This window comes from Apus apus, chromosome 2, assembly GCF_020740795.1.
Source record: "Apus apus isolate bApuApu2 chromosome 2, bApuApu2.pri.cur, whole genome shotgun sequence".
Taxonomy (NCBI): Eukaryota; Metazoa; Chordata; class Aves; order Apodiformes; family Apodidae; genus Apus; species Apus apus.
The window spans coordinates 141,963,296-141,990,720 of NC_067283.1; the positions used below are offsets into that span (position 1 = coordinate 141,963,296).

Here is a 27,425-nt window from a genome sequence, read left to right on the forward strand (position 1 = left end):
TTGAACTAAAAAGACCAAAAAGCCACAAGAAACCAAGTCCATGACTGCTTGTGCTCACATATGGAACTGTAGAAAGTGCTTTTCTATAAACAAAGTAGTTGTTTTTTATCCCTGATTAAAAGCCTAGTTGTACTAGAAACCTAGATAGTCCTAGAATATGAGGAGCCAAGGTTAAAAATTGTTAAATTGAATGCTATCTTGTTGTCCATGTAAACAAGTTGCTAACATCATTGAAGCTCGTAATTGCTAATACTTTTGGAACTAGTTTTTCCATTGCTAGTAACAACAGATTTGCTTGACTACAGTGTTAAGTTAAATGTTACAGCAATTAATATAACCACACTTTTTGCTTAGGTATAGCTACAAAAAAAAAAAAAAAAATCAATATGAAAATCACACACTTGGTTCAAAGCAGAAACTGCTCAAGAGTTATGAAGTTTTAAGACAGACCCGTCTTGATCAACATATTGTTTACTGCTTCTCCTAAAATATATAAATTGGTTATTATTAAATTTCACTTTTAGCTATATTTATTACCACAGCTTGAAACAGGCAAGCCTGTTGTCACTGGTGCATGTCAGTTCTATGTTTTCTTGTCTTACATGTGATCTGCAAGTTAATACCTAAATCACTCACGTTAAAGAAGCCAAGTGAAAGATTTGGGAACAAAAAATTAACCAGTTCTGTGATAGACAAAACGTAGATTTGTTTTCAACCATCACGATATGCAAGTAAAAAAATGAAACTCTGAGTCTTTCAGTCAATTTTCCAACCTGTTGGATGTGACTCCTACTCCATCAGTTTACTAAGACAAAAATCACACACTGAACGATGAAAACAAGACACTTTTTCATATAAGACTAAATTTGCATTGCTCAAATCCAGAAAATAAAAAAGATTAAATGACCTATTACACAATATTTAAGGAACACCACCATCAGTAATGATAAAAGATTAATAAATTAATAATTTGAACCAGAATGGAAATCTTCATGCACACATTCTTTTCATCTTATAAAAGCTTCTGAAGTCTTTAGCTGTGTTTTCCCTGGATAAATACCTTGCTACCCTTGCCTGTTTATTTTACTGACAACCCAATCCCTTTTATTATCATTGTAAAATGTATCTGGCCATTTTTCCTCCCATATAAATGCTTGCTTTAATTGAAAGAAGACATTATTTTTTCTCTCACTAAAGAGACTTTTGCCAAAGCTGTTGTTTTTCAAGACATCCTCTACAGCTCTGTGCCATTCGCTACCGCTCAGCATATGACGAGCTGTGTCACCAGCAATCTGGTCTGTCAATTAAAAGATCAAAAAATAAAACACAGGTCTGACTTTGTGTAAACCACTTTCCAGTTGTAAAGATGGTATGAACAGCTTTTGAATCACTCCCTCTGGACTAGTCGCAAGGAGCAGCACCACCAACTCCTGAGCAGTGTCAATGCATTCAGTCCCCTGCAGCTGAACACCAGGGTCATGAGAAAGTTGAACTTGGGGCAATACCTGACCTCTGAACAACCAAAGCTTCCACTGTGAATTTGATATTCAGCTCCCAAAATTTAAAATATCTTCCCAGTTGCAAACAAAGCTTTCCAAAAGAACTAATGGAAAAGTAAAGCACATGCTGACAGAAGGCTCTGGATTTAAAGCAGCATGTTCCTTTTGCTTAAAAATCAACAAGCTGTAGGCAAAATCTGAAAATTAAAAGCAAGTATAAAATCCAGGGGAAGAAAATTCACAGGCATGGAAAATCATGAGGGACGTATCCTTCACCCAAGGGCTGGCAAACTGGATGAGAAGTAGTTCTACTGAGAGCAGTTTGATTCCTCTTACTGCACACATTGCACATATTTTGGATGGTGATATTATTTGCATCACCAGCTCCTAACAACTTCTTAACAGAGCACCAGGAGTCCATCAGCTACCAAGGGAGAATAATTAAGTAGTGCTTGCTTCTTAAAGACTCCTTTTAAAGATTCTTCTCAGATTGTCACCAGTAATTTTTGTCATTTCAGAAATTTATCAGAAGGTAAAAAATCAGGCAAGGTTGACCAACAAGAAGATTAACTAATGACTGTGCTCAGGAACTTGCAAAGCACAAGGAACATAATAATGAAGACATCAGATATTCTTTACAAGTGTTCCCGTTTGCCACTGCCAATCCCACCCAACGTCAAGGATCATCTGCCACCTCACTCAGACTTTCTATACTCTGTGCAGTTGTTTACATCTGCACAAACCCTACCAATTCTTACCTGGCAGTATCTTACGCTCAAGCTGTTCAGCTCTGCACAGAAGTCCAAGCTTTGACACAATGCAGAGGACTAGAAAGTTATCCTCTATAATTTGTAAGTATTTGGGGGAACATGGTGTGGACCTGAGAAAAAGCACATTATAACCTATGTACAAGGGGGGAAAGCACCCCACGTTTCCTCCCTGTGGGCAGTCAGAAGCAGAATGCTGTAGTTTAGGTGAAGTTTGAGAACAACAAAAGGAAAATTGAAATAGCGCATCATATCTTGATGTTAAGATAATGGGCACACCAAGTATGTCTGGATTACAGAAAAGTTCTCCCATGTAGTTTCATTTTCCTTAATCATAGAACCATAGAACCATTTAGGCTGAAGAAGACCTTGAAGATTATCAAGTCCAACCATTAACCTAACTATACCAAGTCCACTGCTTAACCATGTCATTAAGCACATCTACACAACCTTTGAACATGTCCAGGGACGGTGACTCCACCCCTTCCTAGGCAGCCAGTTAGAGAGCTTGACAACCCTTTCTGTGAAGAAATTTTTCCTAATAGCCAGCCTAAACCTCCCTTGGTACAACTTGAGGCCTTTTCCTCTCGCCATACCACTTGCCACTTGTGAGAAGAGACCAGCACTTGCCTCTCTATGACCTCCTCTCAGGTAGTCGTAGTTCTACCGTCAGCCTTCTTTCCTCCTGACTAAATAGCCCCAGCTCCCTCAGCCACTCTTCATAAAACTTACCCTCAAGACCCTTCACCAGTTTTATTGCCCTTCTCTGTACTTGCTCCAGAACCTCAATATCCTTCTCACACCGTGGCGCCCAGAACTGAACACAGTCATGAGGAGTGCCTTGGTAAGCACATCTGCTAACTCCTTTAGCACTCCTGGGTGTAACCCATCCAGCCCCAGAGTTGTGTATGTCTAGTTGATGCAGGTGACTAACAATTTCCTCTTGGATTAATGGAGGCCTCCTTCTCTTCCCATCTCTGTCTTCCAGCTCCAAGGGCTGGCCACCCAGCAAACTAGTCCTGTTTTTAAAGACAGGGGTAAAGGAGACATTAGGAACCTCAGCCTCTTCCTCATCCTTTGTCACTATGTTTCTCCTTGCATCCAATAAAGGACAAAGACTATCTCCAGTCCTCCTCCTGTTGTTAAAGTCTTTATATAAGTATTTTTAATTGCCTTTTACAGCAATAGCCATTGAAATTATTTGGGCTTTGGCCCTTCTGATTTTCTCCCTGCATAACTTTGCTGCATCTTTGTAGTCCTCCTGAGTGGCCTGCCCCCTTTTCCAAAGGCCATAAACTCTCCTTTTGTTCCTGTGCTCCAGTCAAAGCTCTCCTTAATGTTAAGGACTAGTCTGTGACAACTGTGGTATTTGACCGTATTATTACATTTATTTTTTTACTTAAGGAAGTCGATGGTCCAAAGTTTAGCATCCTTTCCTACTGCCTGCCCTGAAGATAACCTCAGGGCTGTCAGTACAGCCACATTTTGGATTGTTAAAAAGGCTCAGAGATTAACCTATTCCACTTCATGTGACTGAGCAGGAGCACAAACCGCCCATTACTGTGACTCCTCAGTGAGTGTCACCTCAAACTATAGGAGCACTGACCTTCCAACTCCATGCAACACCCCACCTTGAACCAGCAAAGCCCTTATGTTTGGACAACACATTGAAAATGGAGTTGGGACAGAGGCCCACACCCTCCTGTAAGCAGGCAGTCACAGCGCTATGACCAAGCTAGAGCACTGATTAAGGGAGATGACACTTCACTTCCCACAGACGCTCTAATTATCAGCACAATTGGAACATGGTACAAGTAGGACTGGAGCAGAGGCAGTAAATGTCACAGCAAAATTTGGGCTATACTGGTGAAGATTCCTCGTATTGACCAAGTAGAAGAAATAGTGTTTTTATTTCAGCATCAAAAGTAAAATAATCATCCCTTTTCTGTTCCTTTCAATCTTCACATCGTAAAGACTTGTATAAAATCAAGCTTGGAAGACTTGCCTGTAAGACTCATGCCAATTAGAGCTGGACTCCACAGTAACATTTTCTCTTAGGAGTTCCACACAAATAAAAACCAATTACAAAACAATTATCTCAACACACACTTGCATGGTTAGGAGCATGGCAGGACAGATGATGGCTAGATGTGGACTCTGTGTGTAACTCATGACTGCAGGGAAGGTTTTCTCTTCCACACACATTTTGTCTCCTGGGTGCATAGGCATTACCTGTGGATTCAGGACAGAGACAGAATCACAGGGCAGAGGCCTTGCTTGCCTCTGCAATAAAAATAGGTTAACTGACCAAAAATATCTTCTAATTTCTTTAGCAGTGATTTTAAAAGACTCAATGTCACTATATTTTTATTAGTATACAGAAAAGCATTTCACAGCCAAGGATAAAAAAAAAATAGGTAGTGCTATGATAATTAGACATAGAAGGGACTTATCTTATGGTGAATGAGCTGCCAGCTCACTTGCATTAGGAAGAGAACATGTAAAGCAAAGTTCCAGGAAATGAGAAATAGTGAGGAAGGCTCACACCAGAGACATAGCCTAGAGACACAGCCCCATCCCTTTTTAATTCCTCATCTCCACAGCTGTTGATTCTCATTTACAGGCTTCATTTGACTCCACCTCCCTCGTTCAGGGAAGATTCCTCTAATGATTTTCACCACGACAGAACAAAGTGTGATTCTGAACAGAATAGTCAAAATCATCACCAAAGTCTACTTCCATCTCATCCACTTCTGTATCTCATTTCCTTGTCTGACTCAAGCACATAGTTTTAGAAGCCACAAACCTTTGCCAAAGTCTTCCAGATTTACTCATGGACTTTAATTGACATTTATTTAGCACACTTGATCTAGCTATGTAAAAATTCATTGATTTTGCTAAACTCCAACACAGCAGAATATTACTGCCCTCTTTCTCACATTTACATACTCAATCTTAAAGAACTAATTCAAAACACACAGCTTGTTTTTAACATAGTCCAAGTACTTATTTTGCTAACACCTCCTTTGCAGGCCTTCTAGTATGTATAATGTTACTGATGCTTCCGTCTATACACAGGCACTACAGAGCCAGTCTTCTATCCCCAGTTATCCGGAAGATCATTTTTTCTATCTCAAATGCCTCATCTTAGTCTAATTATCTGATCCTATGTTTGTTCCCTGGGGGTTATTTTGATCCTTCATAAATTAGAAAATTAACACGGCTTGAGTATTATTTGTATAGGAAATGAAACTCAATCATGTAGCACTGTAGCAGGATACTTGACTAATCTTAGATTTCAGAGAAGTTCACAAGTTCACTGTAACAAAGCTAACAAAAGGGTGCCCAAAGTTTCCAAGGCAAAGGATCAAGCTGGCAAATTGCAATTTGCCAGATATGTGATAATGTGATTATATATATATATATATATATATGAGCTATATATATAAAGATCCATATATATAGATACATGTAAATGCTTCAGTTACTATAGTTTAGACTGGAAAGAGTAAGTTCTTCGTCTCACCCTCAGTTTTCACACACTTCTGACTTTCCAAAACAGTCACTTTAAAGGCTGAAATAGTCCATGCTACGTCCATATTTAGAAGATGTTACCAAATCACATCCTTCAGGCATTTTAATCTCTCAGAACTCAAACAATGACATACAAGAAAGAACCCAAGAAAAAAATCATATATTTGTAGTCACATGCCAATCCTTTAAATTAACACGCTTGTTAAAAAGATAAGTAGCCCAAGTTCAGGAATAAAGGTATGTCCAGATGGCAAAGTTAATGTAGAGTAAGCACGGTGTCCATTTACACCACACTAGCTGCTCCAGTTCAGCTACTTCTACAGTTTCTGTCACGAATGCTTTAGCAGCATCACTGGATTTCAATCCAATTGGTGGTGACTACGGAAAATGGGAACACCCGTTAGCATGATATGGTGGGGATCAGTCTCCACATAACACTAGTTTTGTATGTTCTGAATGTGAAGTTGTCCATGAAATATTTGTCATATGGAAGACCCATCACACCAGGCTGTCCAAACAGATTAAACTAAAAATAAGCAACTGCTCCGAGTGACTAGCACATTGTGGTTCAAAGTTCTCAACCGAAACTGGGAAATCTTAAATTTTGTCTGTGAAGCTGGCTATACTGAACATTTGTAATAATTTGTTTTTATTTCATATTCCAAGTTAAATAAAACCTGTATTATTTGCTATGACTAAACATGAATAATTGCCAAGCATTCAGAAAACTTGAGTGACCACAGAAAATTCCAGTCCAGTAGGGCCAACAAATAAGGAAATACTAAAATATCATTAAATTTTGCTTTTATTTGTCTTACAGGAGAATTCTACACAAACCAAGGTGACTGTTTTACAAGACTCTTTTACCAATATACTAAATTTTCAAGAGAATTATGAACAGCATAAAACTGTAAATAATTTTTTCTGATGAGGGCTACAGCAGTTTGTTCAGTTGTTGTAATCTTGGAGAGCCTGAGCCATGAAAAGCTTGCCCAGGTTCTGTGCATTGAACTCCTTAATATTCTGGCAGTAGGTGTTAATTTGACCTGTTAAGAGAAGAGTAAACCCTTGTCAGTTTTGAAACTTAAAACAACATCCTAGAACATAATTTTTAAAAAGCCAAACATGCATGAGTCATTCATGATTTATACAGAGATGCAACCATCAGCTTGACTATTCTACACTTTTGGAATACTGAAAACATAATTCCTAACAGATTTGGTAACAAGAAGAAACTAAATTAGCAGAACAGGTAAGCTGGTATACTCAAACACCTCTTAATTATCCTACAATTCTATTACGTAACATTTCTGAAAAGATATGGGACAACAAAAAATAACTGTCCATTCATGCTGCTGTACTGAAGCTTAATCACATTAATTGTCCAATTTAGTTGCCCAAGAGATACTACAAGACTGAATTTCAGTTCTGTTTTTGTGCATCTGCTGTCCCTATTAAAATATTTGTAACCGATATTTTCCAGTAGCAGACTGAAAATTGTGGTACTCCTTTTTTATATTTTGCTAGCCTTTTTTTCCACCTAATATTTCACTTTACTAGCTATTTCAGAAATCATCAGGGTACAAAGACTTGCCAGTGCTTTACAAATCAAACATGCCCAGCAAAACATCTTTATACAAGTAGTGCTACAAGTTATTTCCCTTGTTAGGTAGGAATAGCAAAATATGAAGCCAGTTTAATCAAAATTAAGACTGTTTATAAGGCCTATAAACTCTCAATTTAATGCTCTATTCTAGAAGTTTTTAAATGTCTCAGAGACAAAAGAGCTAAATTTTTATTCTTTATCCACAAACTTTACTTCATCTAAGCTGAACTGGATGCTTTCAATTTTTCCCCTGACTATGCTAAAAGCAAACAAAGAGAGTGCTTTGGCTGAAAACTGTTTTTCCCTTTAAGTATAAGAGTTTCAATTCCTCCTCTTACAAGAGATGATTCACCCTAAGCTATCATTTTCATAAAACACAGATGTACACACATACACACTTTTGTTGCATTTTTAAGCTATGCTAAAGCGAATGTTTAAATACTTTAATGCTGCTAGTGTTCATTAACTGGTAAAAACTACAAACCCAGTATTTTTTTAAAAGACTCTGGAAGGAATAATAAATCAAGAACATTATTTCTTCTAAAAGCAGTATGTATTAGCAGCACAAAAAAGTATTAATATTAAAAAAATAATCTCTTGGTCACTCTAAAATTTAAGAGTGTTAGCTCAAGTTAACTACCTCTTTTTCTTTTAAAATGTCAAATCATTCTTTTGTATACACTAAATCGCCAGGACTTGAGCTTAGTTTTCTCTCAGTACAAAACATGTTGATAGCTAACATCCAAAAGGCCTGCTATAGTTAAACAACTGCCTTTCTCTTGATATTTTCCAAATATTGTCTCAGGGCATGTGGGCATTTGGTCTCTACTGCCATTGTAAGGTCCCAGGTACTTTTGCCCCTCTAGAAGGCACAGGACAGGCCCTGACTTTTGTACCCACCTGCAGCTACATCCTAAAATATACCAGAAAACTGAAGAAAGTGAGGACACAGGACACTGCCAAAAATACCTATGCTTTGTTACTATTTACATCCTAATTTGCCTTGGGGTGCAGGGAGATGAGGACAGTTTCCCTATAACTCTGGACATAGAGATAAAAGAAATTCCTCCAATTCAATCCCAATGACTTGCTTTCAAAACAAAACAAACCTATGTTCCTATCAGTAATGACCCAATTACTTCCCTAGGTGGTTTTAAATACTTTTGTGTGTGTATGCTCAATTTCTGACAGAGGCGCGGACTGCAACAAGGTTGTTTTTCTTAGCTACTTTTATTCCCCCCAGCTCTTCAGATACAAGGGCTGTAGATCACAGGTCGAAACCACTGCCTTTGTCCAAACAAAGGCATATGTGGAATACTGCCAGTGCCAAAATATCACACCATAACTGCAAAGCTAATGAAAAATGAAGATGCTTTCTAAGGTAAGAACTGTATTTTTCCTCCAAGATAACATTCATATGCAAGATGAGTTGAGAAGGCTGCTAGAACATTACCTGCAATAAGGAGTGACTCCATTCTTGGAGGGGGTTGTGGTGGTTTAAAAAGCTTATTGATGTCCTCCTCAGGAAGAGGGGCTTCTCCTCGGCTTTGACGCTGTATATTTTCTTGCTGACGTCTCTGCTGGTACTGAAAATAAAGCAACAGAAACTGAATGCAACAGGACTTCCAAAGCAACAAAAAGTTTTTATTTTCAGATGCTCTTTACCTAACCAGCAAGTACATTTTAAAAATTATACTTAGTCAATGCAACTCAGTTTATTTCAAGTCATGCAAACACAGTTCAGTTTATTTCAATTCACTGGTAGCAAGTATTCCCCCATCTCCCCCACAAGCAAGGTACTGGAAAATTATGTGGTACTGAGGTGTTTGGGTTAATTTATAAGATATTTTTTTTTTTTAACAGACATAAATACTGTATCTGATGGAAAAAAACAGATCATACCAGATAAAAGTCTCCATTTCCCCAAGCAAAAAAGGAAAACAAGGATGGTATATGTAGGTATGAGAAGCCATTACCTCAACTAGTTCTACAAACCAGAAATACTTGATTTAATGCAAGTTAAAGGTCAAAATGATATATAAGGTGAAAGGGGGAGAGAACTCGATTAAACAAGGTATTTTAAGCCCAAAAATATTAACTCTAAACTGAGAACAAAGTGGTGGCTGAAACAAAGCATAATGGTTCATTTCTCTATTCCGTTTATTTAGATATTCTGCCACTTTGATGTAATTTTTTGTGGGTTACCAGAGCACACACTAGAGTGGCAGTTTGTAGAAATTATTTTTCTATTAAAAAAACCCCTCAGATTTGTTTTCAGTGCTTCCCTTTGCCACGTAGATTACTCAAACTTTATAAAAAATAAGGCAGACCATTTCCTCAGCTATCGGATAAACATTTGATCCTGCAGAAGTACATACATTCCAAAACACATGTATTGTGTGTCACAGCCAGGAATTAGGTGTAAGGTTTGTCTATCAAAGCCTTCATATTCAACACAAAGAATATTTAAATTAAACAGGCCAACTAGTATAGTGTGTTTTCTCTCATTTATTTAAACATATTGCTGCATAGGAGTCTGAGAACAGTTCATACTTGGTGGCATACTCAAACGAAGTAATTTTTTTTCCAGTAGTAGTGACAAATACATGTTTTTGGACAATGTTAAAAATAAAATCTTAAATGCCCATATTTGTATGTGAATTGCATGTAGTTTCTTCTTTCTTTGCATTACTCCATTCACTTCTCAGCAGTCTGCCTATTATTCTCTATTGAAATGGCTTGCCCTTAATCAGAGATGCTCCATTTTTAAAATGAAGCTAAGACCACTAACTATGCTACAATGTGCCACTACTAAAGCAGCTATAGTTAGTAAAGAAATGAAGAGAGGCACCATGGAACCAATTTTTCAATATAAATAGGGCCCCTTGCTTTTAACAAAAACCTTTTAAGATGATGCCATCTTTCTATTCAAATTAAGAAGCAAAGGAAAATAATTTTTCTGAAGATAACATGGATGAAGCTTCTATATCCTCAGGAGTTACAAAGCCAGGAGAGACCACTGATGATGTGTTGCTTCCCTCAAGCACTCCCTGTTCAAGCTACACTTTACTTAAGTGAAAAAAGCCAATTTTTATTTTAAAACAGTCAGTGATGAAGCACTTCACATGAACCACGGGTGCCCTTTTTAATAATTAGCTGCTTTGTGTAGCAATACCTGCAATATTTTATCTTTCAAGTGGCTGGCCCATTTTCAGTTGGCCGATACTGAATCTTGTCATACCTCTGTCTGCTAGATTAAAGAGTTCAAATTTATTTTCCATGCAGGTACTTCTTGAGTAAGCAAGTCACTCGTTAATTTATCACGTGAAGTGAATTGCACTCACTAAGATCTGCTTTCCAAGCTGTTAAATCATTCTCAGAGCTTTTTTCCAATTTACCAGCATTCTTCTATAATTAGACCCAGTAATGCTTGATGAGATGCAGAATCAGCAAATCAAGTAATACTGTCTCCAAATCACAGAATGGTTGACGTTGGAAGGGACTCTGGAGGTCACCTTGTCCAACCCCTTTGCTCAAGCAGGGCCACCAACAGCCAGTCTCCATACTCACTATTCTCTAATCAGACTATTTTGGATTTTGAAGAGGCCCTTTGGCATCAGTAGTTAATGTCAGCATCACCTGACCAGTTTCACTATCTACTGAACAACAACAACAAAAAAAATTCCAATCAGAGGACAATCCACTGTCTTTTAAATATGGGCTATGTTTCTTTATTTCTAGATGCATGACTACACGTGGTCGTATCAAAACATGGTTTGTTTTGGTACCGTTTACTTGTAGTTTCAGCTTTCATTTCATTTACTAAACCTCTAATCCCCATGTCCGCAGCATATTTATCATTTTTTTTTTGTTTTATCATAAATCACTAACAAACATGTAAAATGGCAAAGAAAGAGGAATCCACACTACATATCAGCAGAAGTGAATTTATTTGATGATTCCCCACTGACTAGCACATTTTATAAATCTACTTAATGGATATGTTTCCATAAGAATTTTCTTTTGCTTAGCTCCAAATCCATCTGCCTTCAACAACAGAACCCAAACCGCTCTTTGTGGGGGGTGGGAAAAAATCCTCTCATTCAGGTTTTCCATGTTACCAACCTGGTGTTTCTGCTGCTGCTGTTTGCTTACATTCCTCAGGTAGGTATTGTATTTAACAATGTCTTGGCTCATCTCATCCACTCTGTCCATCAGTAGTTGCAGACTCTTTCCGAGGTGATTACTGAAATACAATACATTTATTTCAAAAAAAGAAATTTAAAATTCATCTCAAGTCACTTCACCAGCATTTCTGCACTAATGGCACAGTTTGTTAAATTTTAAGTTCCTCATTATCTTTGTTTATATATGTATTTTATGATAGTTTACATGGCACTTCCTTTAGCACCTTTGCCATATAACAAATACTTAAGTGTTTTGGTCTGTGCAGGGAAGCTCATCATTATGAAAAAGCAATGCCTTGTGTGAATTTACTGATGAATTTACAGATGCAGGTGAAATGTTTATAAGAAAAAGTCTGATGCTTTTGTGGCATGCAACCCTGAGCAACATTCCAGGAGTTTGGTTTCAAGTTCCTGCTAGCTTTTTCATGGAAATTTAACTATCCCTCTGCAGGGATAGTTAAAATCTTCTTTAGAACTCCATCTCATTAACTAGTCTATCAAACCACACCTGGAAGTTCAGTAGGTATGGCTTGATCTTAGCTGTTGAGAGTGAGTGTTGCATTCTGTCCAGCCAGCTCCACATTCCATACCATAGGCAACATGGAAGCAGCTAGGCTGGGCGTGTCCAGTTCCAGTTAAGCGATCGACTCCCTTGGCCAGACAAAGGCAGTCTGTTAAACAACTTTTATTGTAACCATTTTTAGCAATGGATTCAATATTTTGCAGGAGCGTTCAACCTAAAGTATAGCTTCCAAGTTAAAGTTTTGGAAGTTTTTAGACTGGTGCCCATGGAGACAGTATTCATCTGAAACTGTGTTTACAGGGCAGTGCAGTAAGAGATGGATACTTAGTGCTCTCTACTGATCCCTTTGATCAGCAGCTAGTTTGCTGGCTCTGATCTAAGCCTTACCCAGTCCTACTTGGCTGAAGACCAATAACTCAAAAAGCCAAACTCCATCTTCCTCCTCAACTGAAATCCACTACTGTTCATGAGAGCTTGTCTTACACAAAGTTTGGTGCACTTCTATGTCAGAATAATATCCTTCAGTCACTGCAGCTTCACAATATCCAAGATTCTACATGTTTACAACGCATTCCCATCATCCTACTGAGGACATTCTTAACCGGAAGACACAGGCATAAAGTGAAAAGGGAACCACATATGTAATACTATGCATACCCCTTTCTAAGTATAAATTATTCCCCAAAACCATAGCTGGAGACAAGCTGGTAAAGTACTGAGGCACTGGACGATACCTGCTGAGAATGTAGCTAAAGACACCCTTATCTCCAAGCACTAGAAAAGCTGTTTCCCTACCTAAGCTGCCTGCTCCCTGGAAAAAAGGCTGTATCAGTAACTTTAGACCACAATTTATTTACAAGCCAGAATTTTAAATCTAAGTTGTGTACAGGGGCAGATGCTGCTACACAGCAGCAAGAAAGGTGCCACTATAGTAACTATTCTTAAACTTCTTAGGGTTTTTTTTAGGTTGAACATTTCAAGCACATGATATTTAGAACTGTGGACTATTGCCACGGCTAGGGGTGTGCATTTTTTTTTTTTTTAATGGAGTTTATATTATACAGAGTTAGTGTTAGAACTGGATATTATCAGAAATGCCTATGTAGGTATATACTAACAGCCTTGTAGGGTGTGTGGACATCAGGAATACGTAATTATTTTAGAGATAGTGTCCATGTGAAATATAGGTGGTTACAAAAAATAATTTTATGTGAACCTCTTTGGGACCAGCTGAGTACAGAAGAATACAGAAACAAAGTTATTGTTAAAAACTGTGGTAATATAGTGTTTGCTCTCATTGTCAGGGAAACAAAAAGCTAAAAAGAGATAACTTAAACAGATGTGAACTGAGACATGAAGTGATAAGTTATGCTACAGCCACAGATCCAGCTTTTTCCTCAGTTCTCATCTAGTTGATACCCCTTTTTGCTCCATCTCTTTAAAAACATAGAAAGACCAACATAAAGTAATTTGTAAAAAAGTATGTATCCAATATTTAAGCATTTTCAAGGGATGCATTTCAGTCAGCTGATTCAGCAAGAGAGTCAACTAAATCAAGTTTATGCTTAGATTAGCAAGTAGTATAGACCAACAAGAATAGATCAATAAAGCAAAACAGCTGGTGCTAAGAAACCAATGTTCATGCTATATGTGTTTCAGGGTGGTTTCTTACCACTATAGTTCTGATGTGGTCCAGTGATCTGAAAGCCCATTAGTGGCTGAATCACAGTAGGTATCCTCCTAAAACCTAATTTTAGTTTAGTTTCATCTGAAACAAGTCAGGTCTGAGATCATGCAATGGTGATGATCTGAGCACAGTCTTGATTTGAACTAAAAGACATAGCTCCACCTTAAGATAGCACCAGAAGAGAACCCCATCACAGGCATCAGTGAAATCTCACGGGAGAAATCTTTCACCCAAAACGGCAGATATGAAATCAAGTCCTTGGCACATGGATGACCTCCGATTCCTTGTTTAACTATCAAATAAAAAGGTCAAGTAATTCTGAGGATAAGAAGTAGAAACCTGTACAGAGTAGCCTAACCTGCAGATAACACTCCTGGCCCTTTCTGTCTTGTTCTTCCCACTGTTCTACCTTGTATTTGGCAGTGTTATGGTCTAGAATTCACAGAAGGGGGAAGAAACAACCATGTATTAACTAAATTCACATATCAGTAACTACACAAGGGCGTCCTGTTACGATACGGATTGGGCTAAGAGACCTTAATGCCAGCCTCTCTCCTCCGGAGGGAATGCTCGTACCACCAGAGCCTCTGCAGATATATTTGAAGGAAAGCAAAGGTACAGTTTACTGTTGCCAGCAAAGTCAGTTTAAGAGATTCCAGCACCAGCATCTTCCTGCCTTTCTCTACCTCTTTGCCCAAGGATTACAGCACTCTCAGCTGTACGGATTCAGCTGTTTGCGTGGGCACACTTTCAGTGAAGTAGTCTCCTGTCAAGGCAAAAATGTTCTAATGGGATTTATTTTTTCTTTTTTAGGGAGGCTGAGGGAAAGGCTGGAAGGGGAGAGTGGGAGCCTGACTTTTTCCACCAGACTATTTCACAAAGCTATTTGTACAGCCATACACTGAAACAGATGATGGGAAAAAAAATCTTTTGAGGACAGGAGGGGTGTAGAGATTAAATGGGGTAGTAGGGAAGAATGATGCAAGCAGCTGGGGCTGGAACCTCAAACTGGCTCCACTTCTATAGGATTCATAACAGGGAACTACACATGAAGCCCACATTTATTTCAGCATCTTTAATCAGGAAAGGACTTCAGACACACTTGCTGAGGGTCTGAAATACCCAAAACTCAACCTCAAGTCAGACATCAAAGCTTCAAAGAGAGGCAGCAATTCACATCATTCTCAGCTTGCCCTGTCCTGCTCATTAGTTTTAACGTCTCTACACAGAGCTCAGGGGCCTCAGCTTGCACTTTTGGAGAAGCCCATCTACATGCGTTGGCCTGGAAGGGAGCAGATGCACCCAGCCTCCAAGACCTGAATCACTGTGCTGTACCCAGGCACCTAAATTTTGGGTGTAACAGTTCTGAAACTGGAGGTACCCAAGAAACATTATTCCCTTGCCTACAAATGACATAAATGGACACCATGCTTTCCTCTCTCCATTTATTTAATTTTATTTTCCTGGCTAAGGAGGATGAGAACAAGAAGCAGCAACAGGAAGTGTAAGAAAATACAGTATCTGCTGCTTGTTTTTTCCACTTGCCATCAGCTCTGCTGAAGCTCCTCTATGAGTTGCCATTTTTTGGGAAAGGTGCCACCCTTTAGAGCATTTCTCCTGGTAGAACAGCTTTGAGTGGATTAGAGAGGTACTGCTGGGCAAAGAACATCTTTTTGATTAAATATTTCTAAGGAACGTTCCCACCACTTAACAGAATTTGTTTACAATTCAGCATTTCAGCTCGAGTTCAACCTGTGCTCTTTTTAAGAGGTTTTTGTCTGAATGAGATATGTAAGTCAGGAATCTCGAGCTCCATTCCCCTTTCTACTCAGACTTTGATGTGTGCCTTTGGGCAACACATTTACCCCCTCTGTGTCAGCTTCCCCCATCTGCAAATTAGAGATTTTCATAATTATCTTAATAATCCGCTAAGCACATTGAGATTTCTGAATAAGCAGTACAATGTATAAAGGTTAATATTGTTTTCAAAAGCCAGAGTAAGTCTCCTTATGTCACTTTTGCAAAAATACTCCATCTGATGTTTGAAAAAATGTATCTGCCAAGTAGATGTTACTGCAGTAAATGTTCAGCACATGTTTTGCTTCTACTGACGCACACTATTAGAAAAATTGCTTGAGACAAATTGAGATATTATAGAACAACCCTATTATAAAGCTAGACCACAAAAAAGCTTTTTTTAATTTAAACTAGATCATCAATAGAATAGGGAAGAGATGGATGAGAATGAGAAAGTTGGTTGTAATTATTTCTCTGAAGATCTGGAACATTATCTGACAGGATTTTAATTCTCGAGTCTCTATCAAAAGACTGGCAGTACTCCAAGGTCTTCAAGACATTTTGGTCCTTAAGGGTAGCAGGAGGATAACAGTTTGAGCTAAAGGCCTTTACTTGCTATTACTTGCTAGCCTTGTGCTATTCTGCCTTCAAATTCTTTCCCTAGAATATTCCAGTCAATTCAGATTTCATAAGAGAAGAGAAACACAAATTCATGCCCAAAAAAGTAAACTACTCCATACAATTATCACAAATGTACTTCAAAAGAAGAAAGATATTAAGGTGCAGACAAAGTACCTCAAATAGGTATAGCTTGAAACTCTGACAAGGTGGGTGGCTGAACATGTGAGAATCTTGATGAAACAAACTCTCCAGAGAACTATGGGTAAATAATTTAATTGCCAAAACCATTGCTTCAGAAGATTAAAAAAGGTCCAGGGATGCTCCCAAAGGACAAAAAAAAACCAACCACCACTAAACCAAAAAAAAGCCCAACGAACACCAAACCCTAACAGAAAAAAAATAGTAGGCTTAAAATTACTGCCAACTAATTCTATAACAGCAAAGTTAAGTAAGGAGGACATGCACCAAAAAATAAGGAAATGCAAAGTGAAAATAAAATTCCAGAATAGTGAGGATTTGAATTCCCCTACTTCAGGCAACATATTCATTGACAGAGAAATCTTCACAGTTGAATTCAAGAAAAAAACTACTTAAATATTTCAGCAGGCAGTATAAGTCACTCTACCTTGAATAAACGAGCATTAAAATGTTTCAATTTGCCAGCTGCTGAGTTGTACAGTTATACTGAACGTAACCTGCCTGGTAACTAAAAGCAGCTATCAAATATTTTTTTAAAAGACACATACAAAAACTCCAAATAAATCCACTGGGGTAATTTGCAAAACTTTCTCCCCTTGAAACCAAACTAAACACCTTAAGATCCTCAAACAAACCAGATGACCTAGAAGAACGCTGCCAGGAAAATAAGCTCAAGAGACATAATTCAGAAACACCTCTGAAAATTCTAGACTTCACATGGCTCAAGAAACTGCTGCCAGTATGTAGAATAATAACTGGGAGAAACACACGTAATTGGAAAGGTGCTCTTAAACCAGGTTTATCAAGAATCCAGTTCCACCTGTGTCATTGTGAAGACTGCTGCACTGCTTCAAGGAAACACACACTTAAAAAAACCCTGATTCACTAAGAAAAAAGATATCCCCTTTTTTTCCTGTTGTGAAGGATTCCTAACACAAACTATTAAGTTTTCTTTTTCTCTTGTTTTGGGCTCATGCTTTTCTTGTTCACTTCTCATCTCAATAACTGATACAAGGACCAACACAGAAGTCTGTCTTGCACCAGGTTACTAACACCATCATTCCAAAAAGGAAATGAAGTTGGACAGTTCTTATCTTTTATCCTCTGTCAGGGCAGTGGTATGGAACAGTTACTACGTAAGATGTAAAGCTGATGACAAACATCAGCTGTGGTTTGTGATCTGCTCAAATTAATTTCCATTTCCAGAACTGTATTGCGTGAGTAGTAGCAGCAGCCTGTGCTAGGATCCAGGATGTTGGGTAATCCCATCTCTTTTTAAAGGAGTAAACCCATAGAAACAATCAAGGACAATGCTGCAGGTCCCCTGAAAACCTGCTGTATCCTCAGCATGGTCCTCCTTTTCACAGAGAAGTGGTACAGCTCATAAGGAATCACTATCATCTCTGACATCCAGTGCTCAGCCTCTCCTTAGACAGTAAAAGGTCTGTGGTCTTTGACCAAGAAAAGAGCCTCACAGAAAGCCTGAAAAGTTAAGCAGACTGAACATCTTGGCAAAAATTCTTCATTTTGTTAATTTCAAGGTTTAAAGCCACAACTTTACTGGACAAAATTACTAAGTATCTCTTGCAACAGTTGTAAATTCCCTGGCAGATTTCAACCTTATACCTGTTCTCGCTTGACTGATTTCTCTAAGAGCAATCAGATCCCTCAGTACATACACAGAAGCTCGAGTAAAGAAAACAAGTAAAGAAAATTTCTGCTAACTGAGGCAACATACAGATCGCTTGCAACAAGTATCAATTACCAGAACCTTTAGGTGGTAGGTGGGGAGGAAGGAGGGGTTTGTGTGTGTATAGTTCAGAAGAGGGTAAAAAGAAAAAAGGCTGCTAGTATTCAGCTCACTTGGTTGGGGATCAGAATCTTGACAGAAAGCACCTCCACGTAAAAAATAGTTTTACATTGAAAAAATCTGTTAGTGAACACATCCCACTTTTTACATGCAACAAGATACAGCATAATTTTGTGTATCTGGTTATTTTGGCCAGCCCAATAATAATCCAATCAACTGTACTGTGTTATCTAAGATTTATCTAAGTATAACAATTTTGTGGTGCTTAAAGTTATCAGAAGATTGTTCTAGAAACTCTTATAAGATTTCTGACATCATGAATACTGGCTGTCATGACAATCAGTTTGAGCGTTTTTGCCAGTTCCTCAGACTGGCTTTATAATTTCATTTTCAAATGCATTATCTTGCCAAAGTAGAACCAATGTGAATATTTTAATTAAATAATTTATAGAATTAAGGAATATTTAATAAAGCCATATTTTCTTTCCAAAGCTATTTGCTTAAATTTACTGAATGCAAGTATTTTCTTGAAGAAATATACACTGCTGAAAAGATTATACACTTCAAGCAGTACAGGTATATGCAGATTACAGTCTGAATTCAGTCCTTGAATCTAATGCCATAGTTTCATCAAGCAGTTTTTCCTTCAGCAAAAGAACATGAAGGGTAAAGTCTTAACCCCATTAAAAGTCAAGGCAAAGCTTCCACAGACTGTAATGAGACTGGGATTTCACCCAAGGTGTTAAACTGTGGTTTGGGAAAGCGAATCAAAATACATCCATTATTGTAACAAGTACTTACCTGCTAGCCAGACTGAGCAATTCATGTCTATCGGCTACTGCGGATTTCTTTTCCAGTTCCCATAACATCACATTGATCAGGTATGAATTCTTAATTACAATGGGCACTTCTTCAAACATGTTTTCATAAGCAATATTTGCTTTTTTCAAACTGTGAAAAAAAAAGTTTAAAAATATTTATTAATATAACCAGTAACTCTCTTGTTCTTTTTGTTGAATTTGGTATAAACTCTTGATTTTCATAGCTCCACAATCAAACAAGAGTGAAATTTTTGTAAAAGAGCATTTGCATGGCAAAACCTCACATTTAGAAAGACTAGGAAAAGCTGCTCTAGGAAAAACTCTCAGAAGTCAAGCAGCCTGCTTTGCTTGCTAATATATTACTTACATGAAAAAGCCTCCAGCAAAAGACTCTACTGACAGGATTAACTCTGCCCCTTCCAAAATACTTTACTGATTTCCCTGCCATCAGGATTTCTTAAACAGAAGTGAACAGGTAATTAACACATGACATTGAATCGCCTTTAAAATCATAACTACTACAATGAAAAACAATTTCCCCAATAGCTGAATAACTAAAATTTTTACTAACCCAAAAAATTACATCGACAAAATAGTGTTTTGGAATAATTTCTTTCTTTTTTTTTTTTTTTTTTTCCACAATATACATAGAAGAACTATTGTTACTGCTTTATAATAAAGCAGACAGTAATACCTTTCATAAAATCTGGAAATAAATGCAGGATCTCTAAGTTTTTAAGGAAGTGTAAATATGACCTGTACTTCTTCGTATTGTTTTGTTAGGGTTTGTTTTTTTTTGCTAAGCACAGATTAGTTTGTTCGTCATGGAAATGTTATGCTTAGACATCAAGCCATAAAATTATTTAATTTTTCCTCGACAAAGGAAGTTTAACAAGTGCTTGTGCTTTTGCCCTTAAACACCAAGCTGTTCGAGGAAAAAGATGACAGGCAAGGCCTACATCTATTACACGTGACTAATCTTTTGAACCAGAGTAATTATCCTACTTTACTCCAAGACTGTCTACGTGGGTAGTTAATTTTGAATAAATACAGAAGAACAGTTACTCCAGAATACCTGTTCAATTTTCCTTCTGGAAAAAAAGAGCTTAAAGACAGACCAGTTATTTCCCCTTCTCCATTTCTTTTCTTTTTTTTTTAATTATTATTTTTTACTCTGTTTCTAGATACAGCTATCCTCACTGCGGTCCTTACAGCCAGCCCACTGACCATTTCCAAAATCTGCTCAAGTTCCACCACTTCAACACTTATTTAGATGCTCAAAGATTGACTTTCCTGCCTTTTCAGCCGACTGTATCAGTGTACATCTGTCACTAGCTTATATATATATATATATATATATAACAGGGATATATATATATATATCCCTGTTTCCCCAGTACACACTGTTACATGGGATTTCAAAATACATTATTTCATCACCCCATGTACCCTTCTGCCTCCCAAATAATCAGCATAACCTATGAGAAAACATTCTTTTAGGTTACTTACGCTTCTGGAGAGAAGTCTTTTTCTTTGCAAACTTCCATCAGTTTGGGAGTCAGCCTATATGCCTTTAGTGACAAAGACCCTTGGGCAGTCTTGATGGGATCTATAATTAAAAATTGAGAAAGCACAGTATTACTAACCACAGAATGCCTTTTTTTTAATAATATCTGAATGACATAAACAGGAGGAAAATAATTACATAGTCCTATTAAAAAAAAAAAATACTACAACACAGAAAAGACACTATAGCAGAAGTAAACCTGTTGTACTGAAATGTAAAATATATCCAAATATATACAGAGAAGCTTAACTTGGAGAACATGGGGGGACCTAGATCCATTCTACTCACATTATTTCTCCATTAAAGGTCTAAGTCACATTTTCTTTTTTCATATGAACCATCCACAGAACTTATGTAAGAGCTACCTCATTTAAATAAAGATTTTTCCCTCCAGTAATTACGCAGTAAATTAAAATATTCATTAAAGTACAATTTATACAACAACCAAAAAAAAGTAATTTTAGAGAAGCAATAAGCTCATTCAGATCAAGTCGCCCTGCTGCTTCGTGCACAACAATGTACCTGGTATATAAAAAGATTAGTCTTGCCTCGACATACTCTTCTGAATTTCTAAACAAACTGTTACATTCCTAGGACAAAGAAGCTTAACACTTGCAGCATGATAACGGCTGAAGCATGCCAACAGGAGAATAAAAGCTGTGTTAACATTCATGTTGTCTGAAACTTAACACAGTAAAACTTTTAGCAATCGGTGATAAAATGAAAACCAAAATAGACTGAAACAAGTGGAAAATTCATCAAGGTCTGATGATGCAATGTTTCCAGCCAATATAAGTATACTTTAACAACTTGTTCTTTACTGTAATCCAATTGTTAACATACTGAAACAATTTTGGGGCAGCTCATAAGATTGATCGTATTCATTAGTATTTTTTCTGACAGATACTCAGGACGTTACATTTACTTCTCAGCTGGAAACTATATGCAAGTCTGCCAGATATGGCAAACTGTGAGTGTTTGGGGAGGGGGAGGCTATAAAGCTGTTAAATTGCCTATGGTTCTGATACAGCACAGAACATCTGGTCTGGAGAGCTTGAGGAAACACCATTAAATAGGCAGAAAAGAAAAAAATCTTTGTGCTAAGAAACAGTCCAGGTTTTGTATGCTTCTGTCAGAGGTATAAAAAAAAAAGTTGGCAATTCATGCGATGATTGGTCAGTCACGTACAGAGCCAGACACGCTAGCAAGCGGGGTTTGTTAGACATCTGGTCGGGTTCCACCAGCCCCTTCAACGAGGGAGGGGAGATGAAGGAATAAAAATGAAGCAGCTACTCCAGCATTCCAAAACGTACACATCAGGGCTCTGATAGCAAGAAAAATAAACAGAAAGAAGGAAACCCTGTCTAGACTTAGCTGCTGCTGAGGCTGCCGTAGACACAGGGTTGGTATTTACTTGAAAAGGCCTGCCAGGCTACTCTTACAGGCAAAAGACAGAATACAAAAATAGTAGTAATAATATTAAGAGGGGAAAAGAATAATAAAGGAAACCTCATACTAACCGTAAATGAGAACTACAGACTCCTCAATTGCATGCTGGTAACTGAACTGGGAGTCCAGGAGGGCACGAGTGACAAAAGAGCCATAGTACGTGGACTGGTACCAGCCAACGTGAAGATGATCAATGTTTACGTGGCGAAGGCTTCGCATCATTTCCATCTGGTATTGAACTAGATTAAATAAAAAGAATGTTTAGAAAGTAAACTTACACGAGCTGTAGTATTTTGAGAGAGAGCTCAAATGAATAAATTGTGTTTTATTTCATTTTAATTTTTGCAACTGCACAGAAGTGTGTTTATTCACTGCTGGAGTGTTTTCAGCAAAATCCAGAGCTTTCTCAGAGAATGAGAGGAAGACCAGCCTGAGTAAGCAGACTTTTTTCAGCTGCAGTTAATTGCTAAAGTGATCAGCAAACAGTTACACGTCATTTGCAGTGTGTATTACCTTGCTCATTCATGAAAAAAACCTTGACAGTGGGTTTCATTAAGCAGTAACATTTTACCATTTAGTAACAAAGAAATATTGTGATTTAAGTTGTAATACTGTCTGGAATTAGATAACTTTCGGAATCAAAAGGAAAACTATTTAATGAGTATATAAAATAGAAGATACACCATTTAGGTTTTTTTCACAACGTAAAAGAACATTTTCAGTATTAAGAGTTTGGGGGACCAGCTATAGATGTCAGATAGTTTTGTCTGCATTTATGTTCAGTTTTTCAATACTGTTTATTCTTTTTAGATGCATATAAATGCTTAAGTATGCATGTATGTATATATTATAAATAGTACACATACATTTATATACAGTAAGTCACCTTGGACAGTAGAGAACATTTTTGTCAGGCTTTTTACACCAACAGCTGTAATGCTTCATTGTACAAATGCATAAATTCTGTTTCTTCTAAATGCATCATTCAAACAGATTGTCTTGATGGAAAATAATTTTATTCAGGAATGTTTAACTTAATCCTATCAAGCAGATCAATACACCTTATCACTTCTCAGACCTTTTAAACAGACAGACATTGTGCCTGCTGGTTAAATTTAAGGAAATAGATTTCAGTGTTATTATCAGATGAACCAACACTCACAGCCAGCTGACAGGAATTCAAATGCAAGAACACTAAATAATCCTTAACTTTTGTCTGCAGCTGCAAAATTCACAAAGATTTAAAAGAACACACCATTTGTTTTTGCTAGTTTTTTTCAAAGCTTCTCCTTGGACATACAAAAATACAATATTAATTATAAAAGAAAGCAACATAAACTAATTAGAGGACAGAATGTGCTACATTTTCAGACCCCACTTAATGTTATTTAAAGAGAAAAACAACCAAATCCAACCATATTCTTTAAAGATATGAGTAGACATTTTTCAAGATTGGGCAAATATTTTTCCAACTTATCATCCTTACAGCACAAACTACATTCTGCAGCCTGCTGGACCTTTTCATTAAATTGCCATATGTTACTGACTGTATTTTTAAAGTAATCTATGTACACTTACATAAACCCTTGCAGACTTTTTTATCAGCATATGTTGGTGCTTGCATTCTATTTCATAATTTCTTAATAGAAATTACTTGCCATTTGTGTTTCTTCCAGGACACCATAATAGTAGAGCATCCCAAAACTAATACAGCAAAACCATCCAGGCTACAATCTGAAATCCCACAATAACACTACAGGCAAAGAAAAGGCCAGCAGCCTTTGGCTGTCTCTAAACCAAGGCAAATCTAAAGATGCCACTACACTCTTCAGGACAGTCAGATAGCAAAACTGATCAAACAGCTAATTTAAAGTCAGCATGAAAGCCTTCTGCCTGAAAAGGGGGAACTTGGCAGATAAAAATCAGTTTTAATTCCGCTTGCATTGCACAGCTTCCAGGAATAGTGGCCAGCTTCAAGCAAGCTCCTTACACAGCAGCCCTGATGCTTTAGCTGGTAGCATCTCAGTGCTTCTCATAAAAGCAAAGTAAGATCTAGCATGTCAAAGAAGCTCAGTCCTTAAACATCACAGTTTTGTTGGGTTTTTGGGCATAAGATCTTAAATTTCTAAATTTTACAGTTAAAGCAAAGAACACAGACCACTCCTTGAAGAAACTAAGAGTGTACTGTGAACACAATTTTGAAATGAAAAAAACATATAATCCATTTATTAAATATAGCTAGAATAAACCATTTTGGTTAAAATAAGCTTTTCAAAGATATATCTGAGTGGAAAGCAAGCAAGACTTACTTTTGACATAACATGCTACAACATGCTAAAACATGAAATCATGGTTAGATCCTTTCTAGGCAAATGAAGTAACAAAGAAGAAAAGCTAGAAAGAAATTTTCAAAAGCAGCTGAAAGAGATAATTTTTTGTTTGAGAATGAAGTTAAATGTGGATTTTTAGATGGCTGACCTAGACTGCTCCCTGCAGTACAATTCTCTTGTAATTGAGGACACTGTCAAGGTAGACGTGGTCATATAACAATGGGAAAATTACTTAGATTCCTATGAAATCATGTGGTTGAGCCATTCAGACAATTTCTCCCTTAAGAGATGTAATACTAAAGAGGAAATACCCTAAGAAAACAAATTTGATTGCCTTCTACGATGCAGGTTACAGCGCTGGTGTTAAAGTAAAAGCAACTGATGTAATTTATGTGGGCTAGTGCAAAGCATTTAACAGTGTCCTGCATGACATCCTTGCCTCTAAATTGGAAAGACAAGGACTTGACCAATAGACCACTTGGTGGATAAGGAATTGGTCAGATGGTCACACTCAAAGAGCTGCGGTCAACAACTCGATGTCCAAGTGGAGATCAGTGGTGAGTGGTGTTCTTAAGGGTCATTTCTGGGACCGGTGCTGTTTAACATATTTATTGATGACACAGACAGTTGGATTGAGTGCACCCCCAGAAAGTTTGTTGACAACACCAAGATGAGTGATCTGATTGACACACTGGAAAGAAGGGAAGTCACCCAGAGGGACCTTGACAGGCTGATGGGCCTGTGCAAACAACATGAAGTTCAACAATGCCAAGTGCAAGGTCCTGCACATGGGCCAAGGCAATCCCAAGCACAATTACAGGCTGGGTGAAGAATGGACTTGAGGCTACTGGTTGATGGAAATCTCAACATGAGCTGGCAGTGTGCACTTGCAGCCCAGAAAGCCATCCATATCACAGGCTGCATCAAAGATACCAAGGTGCTGGAGCGAGTACAGAGGAGGGCAACGAAGCTGGTGAAGGGCCTAGAGAATAAATCTTATGAAGAACACTTGAAGGAGTTGAGAATGCTTAGTTTGAGGAAGAGGAGGCTGAGGGGAGACCTCGTCAGTCTCTACAACTACATGAAAGGTCATTGTAGAGAGGTTGGTGCTGGTCTCTTCTCACAGTGACAGAACAAGAGGGAATGGCTTCAAGCTGCAACAGGGGAGGTTTAGACTGAGCATTAGGAAAAACATTTTCCCAGAAAGAGTGGTTAGACACTGGAATAGGCTGCCCAGGGAGGTGGTTGAGTCACCATCCCTGGATATGTTTAAGGGTCATTTGGATGTGGTGTTGGTGGGTATGGTTTAGGGGAGAACTTTGTAGGGTAGGGATGATGGTTGGACTTGGTGATCCCAAGGGTCTTTTCCAACCTGAAGAGTTCTATGATTCTGATTCTATGAAAAGAAGAATGATCAGCAGGTCAAAGGAAGTGAGTCCCCCCTATTCTTTATTGTGAGGGTGGTGAGATATTGGAACAGGTTGTCCAGGGAAGTTGTGGATGCCCTCTCCCTGGAAGTGTCGAATCATGACAATTCTGAGATTCAGTGGTTCAGTGTTCAAGGACAGGTTGGACAGGGCTTTGAGCAACCTAATATAGTTGGAGATATTCCTGCCTATAGCAGAGGGGTTGGGACCTAGATGATCTTTAAAGTCCCTTCCAACTCCAACCATGCTATGAATCTATCGAGATCTTTTACAAACTTGAATAAAGTTCCACGCTCTTCAAAGTGTTTATCTGAGAGGTAACTCGTAACCAAGTTCCTGGACAACTTTTCTTAAACACAGTATAACCAGCAATATGTAACTGAATGTAAGTGTTAAGTGATACCATCTAGAAGAAAAAGAACTCAGTGAAAACCATCCAGATCTCAAGTCAGCAATTCCTCCTCTCAAGACTGTTAGCAGTTAGATGATAATGAAGGCAATAGCAGAAAAATCTCAAAGAACCAATAAAGCATCAATAGCTAACATCTCTGCCTTGGGAAAACAACTGCAGAAATTAAAACATGATGCAGTCCCCACCAGGGAGAAATGGAAACTCTTTTAACCAAACATGTATACTTTATAACATGTATTAGTAGCTAGATAACTCCAACAAGCTGCCAACTTGCACAAATGGATAACAGGCCCCAGTTTCCTTTTGTTGATTTTGGTACCAGTGTTTCTTTACATCTTTTGCCCAATCTACAGAACATTATCTTTTTACATAGAAGTTTAACACAGACTGGGTAAGAGCTCTCTCCTCCAAGTCCTCAGTCTGCTAGGACTTGGGGCAATCATCCACTACTTCTAACGAGGAGTTCACTGCTTCAAGTCATAGCCCTTCTCAAGGCACATGCAAAAAGTGCCACTAAGTCTGAGAGTGTCCAGAACTGAGATGAGCAAGGAAAAGGGCAGGGGAACAGGTACATCAGGGTATTTCCCCCCCTCTCCCCCACATTTCAATGGTGTACCTATCTTTTAAAGCAAATTATTTGTTCAAGAGTATCCTTATGACAGTCATGCTTGCACTTCTCAGTGTGCTTCCTACTCTGAGTGTGTAGAGCCTCTATCCCCTGAGCCATCATGCATCTCCTGAGCACTTCTCTCGGGTAAGTATTTTTTTAAGAGAAGATCCATTATTATTAAAAAACAAAAGCAAAACAACTAAAAAAACACAAACCAAACCAAACCACAACCTCCTTCCTCTAAAAGGGTAATGTTTTCCTTTGCATGCAAACAAATCGGGGGGGGGGGGGGGGGGGGGCAGGGGGATTAATGCAGCGAGAAAGTGTTACTATCATTTGTCTATAAAAGCTTTAGCTAGGTTTTAATATATAGAAGATATATACCCCACCTTACCAACAAGAAAACTACATATCCAAAATTACATAATAAATGAGAGACAAAGCCAAATACTGAATACTAATGTGATGACCCATTCAACGTTGGGACAACTGATCCATGTTCTCTAAATACCTTAAAATATCCTTGGGTCAATAAAGTCACTATTTGAAAACCTAATTTAGGGATAGGTCAAATCAACTG

General features: G+C 37.9%; 1 protein-coding gene across 1 annotated transcript in view; it reads right to left on the reverse strand.

Moving 5' to 3' along the window:
• Positions 1-6,587: 6,587 nt before the first annotated feature.
• EIF3H (eukaryotic translation initiation factor 3 subunit H) overlaps positions 6,588-27,425 on the reverse strand; it is an 88,825-nt gene continuing 67,987 nt past the window's right edge. The window contains exons 3-8 of the mRNA XM_051609792.1: positions 22,138-22,305; positions 20,560-20,659; positions 19,031-19,180; positions 11,532-11,652; positions 8,860-8,992; positions 6,588-6,846 (exon numbers count right to left, since the gene is read on the reverse strand). Coding sequence (XP_051465752.1) covers positions 6,749-6,846; positions 8,860-8,992; positions 11,532-11,652; positions 19,031-19,180; positions 20,560-20,659; positions 22,138-22,305 — 770 coding nt within the window. The 3' untranslated portion in view covers positions 6,588-6,748. The remainder of the gene's footprint in view (positions 6,847-8,859; positions 8,993-11,531; positions 11,653-19,030; positions 19,181-20,559; positions 20,660-22,137; positions 22,306-27,425) is intronic.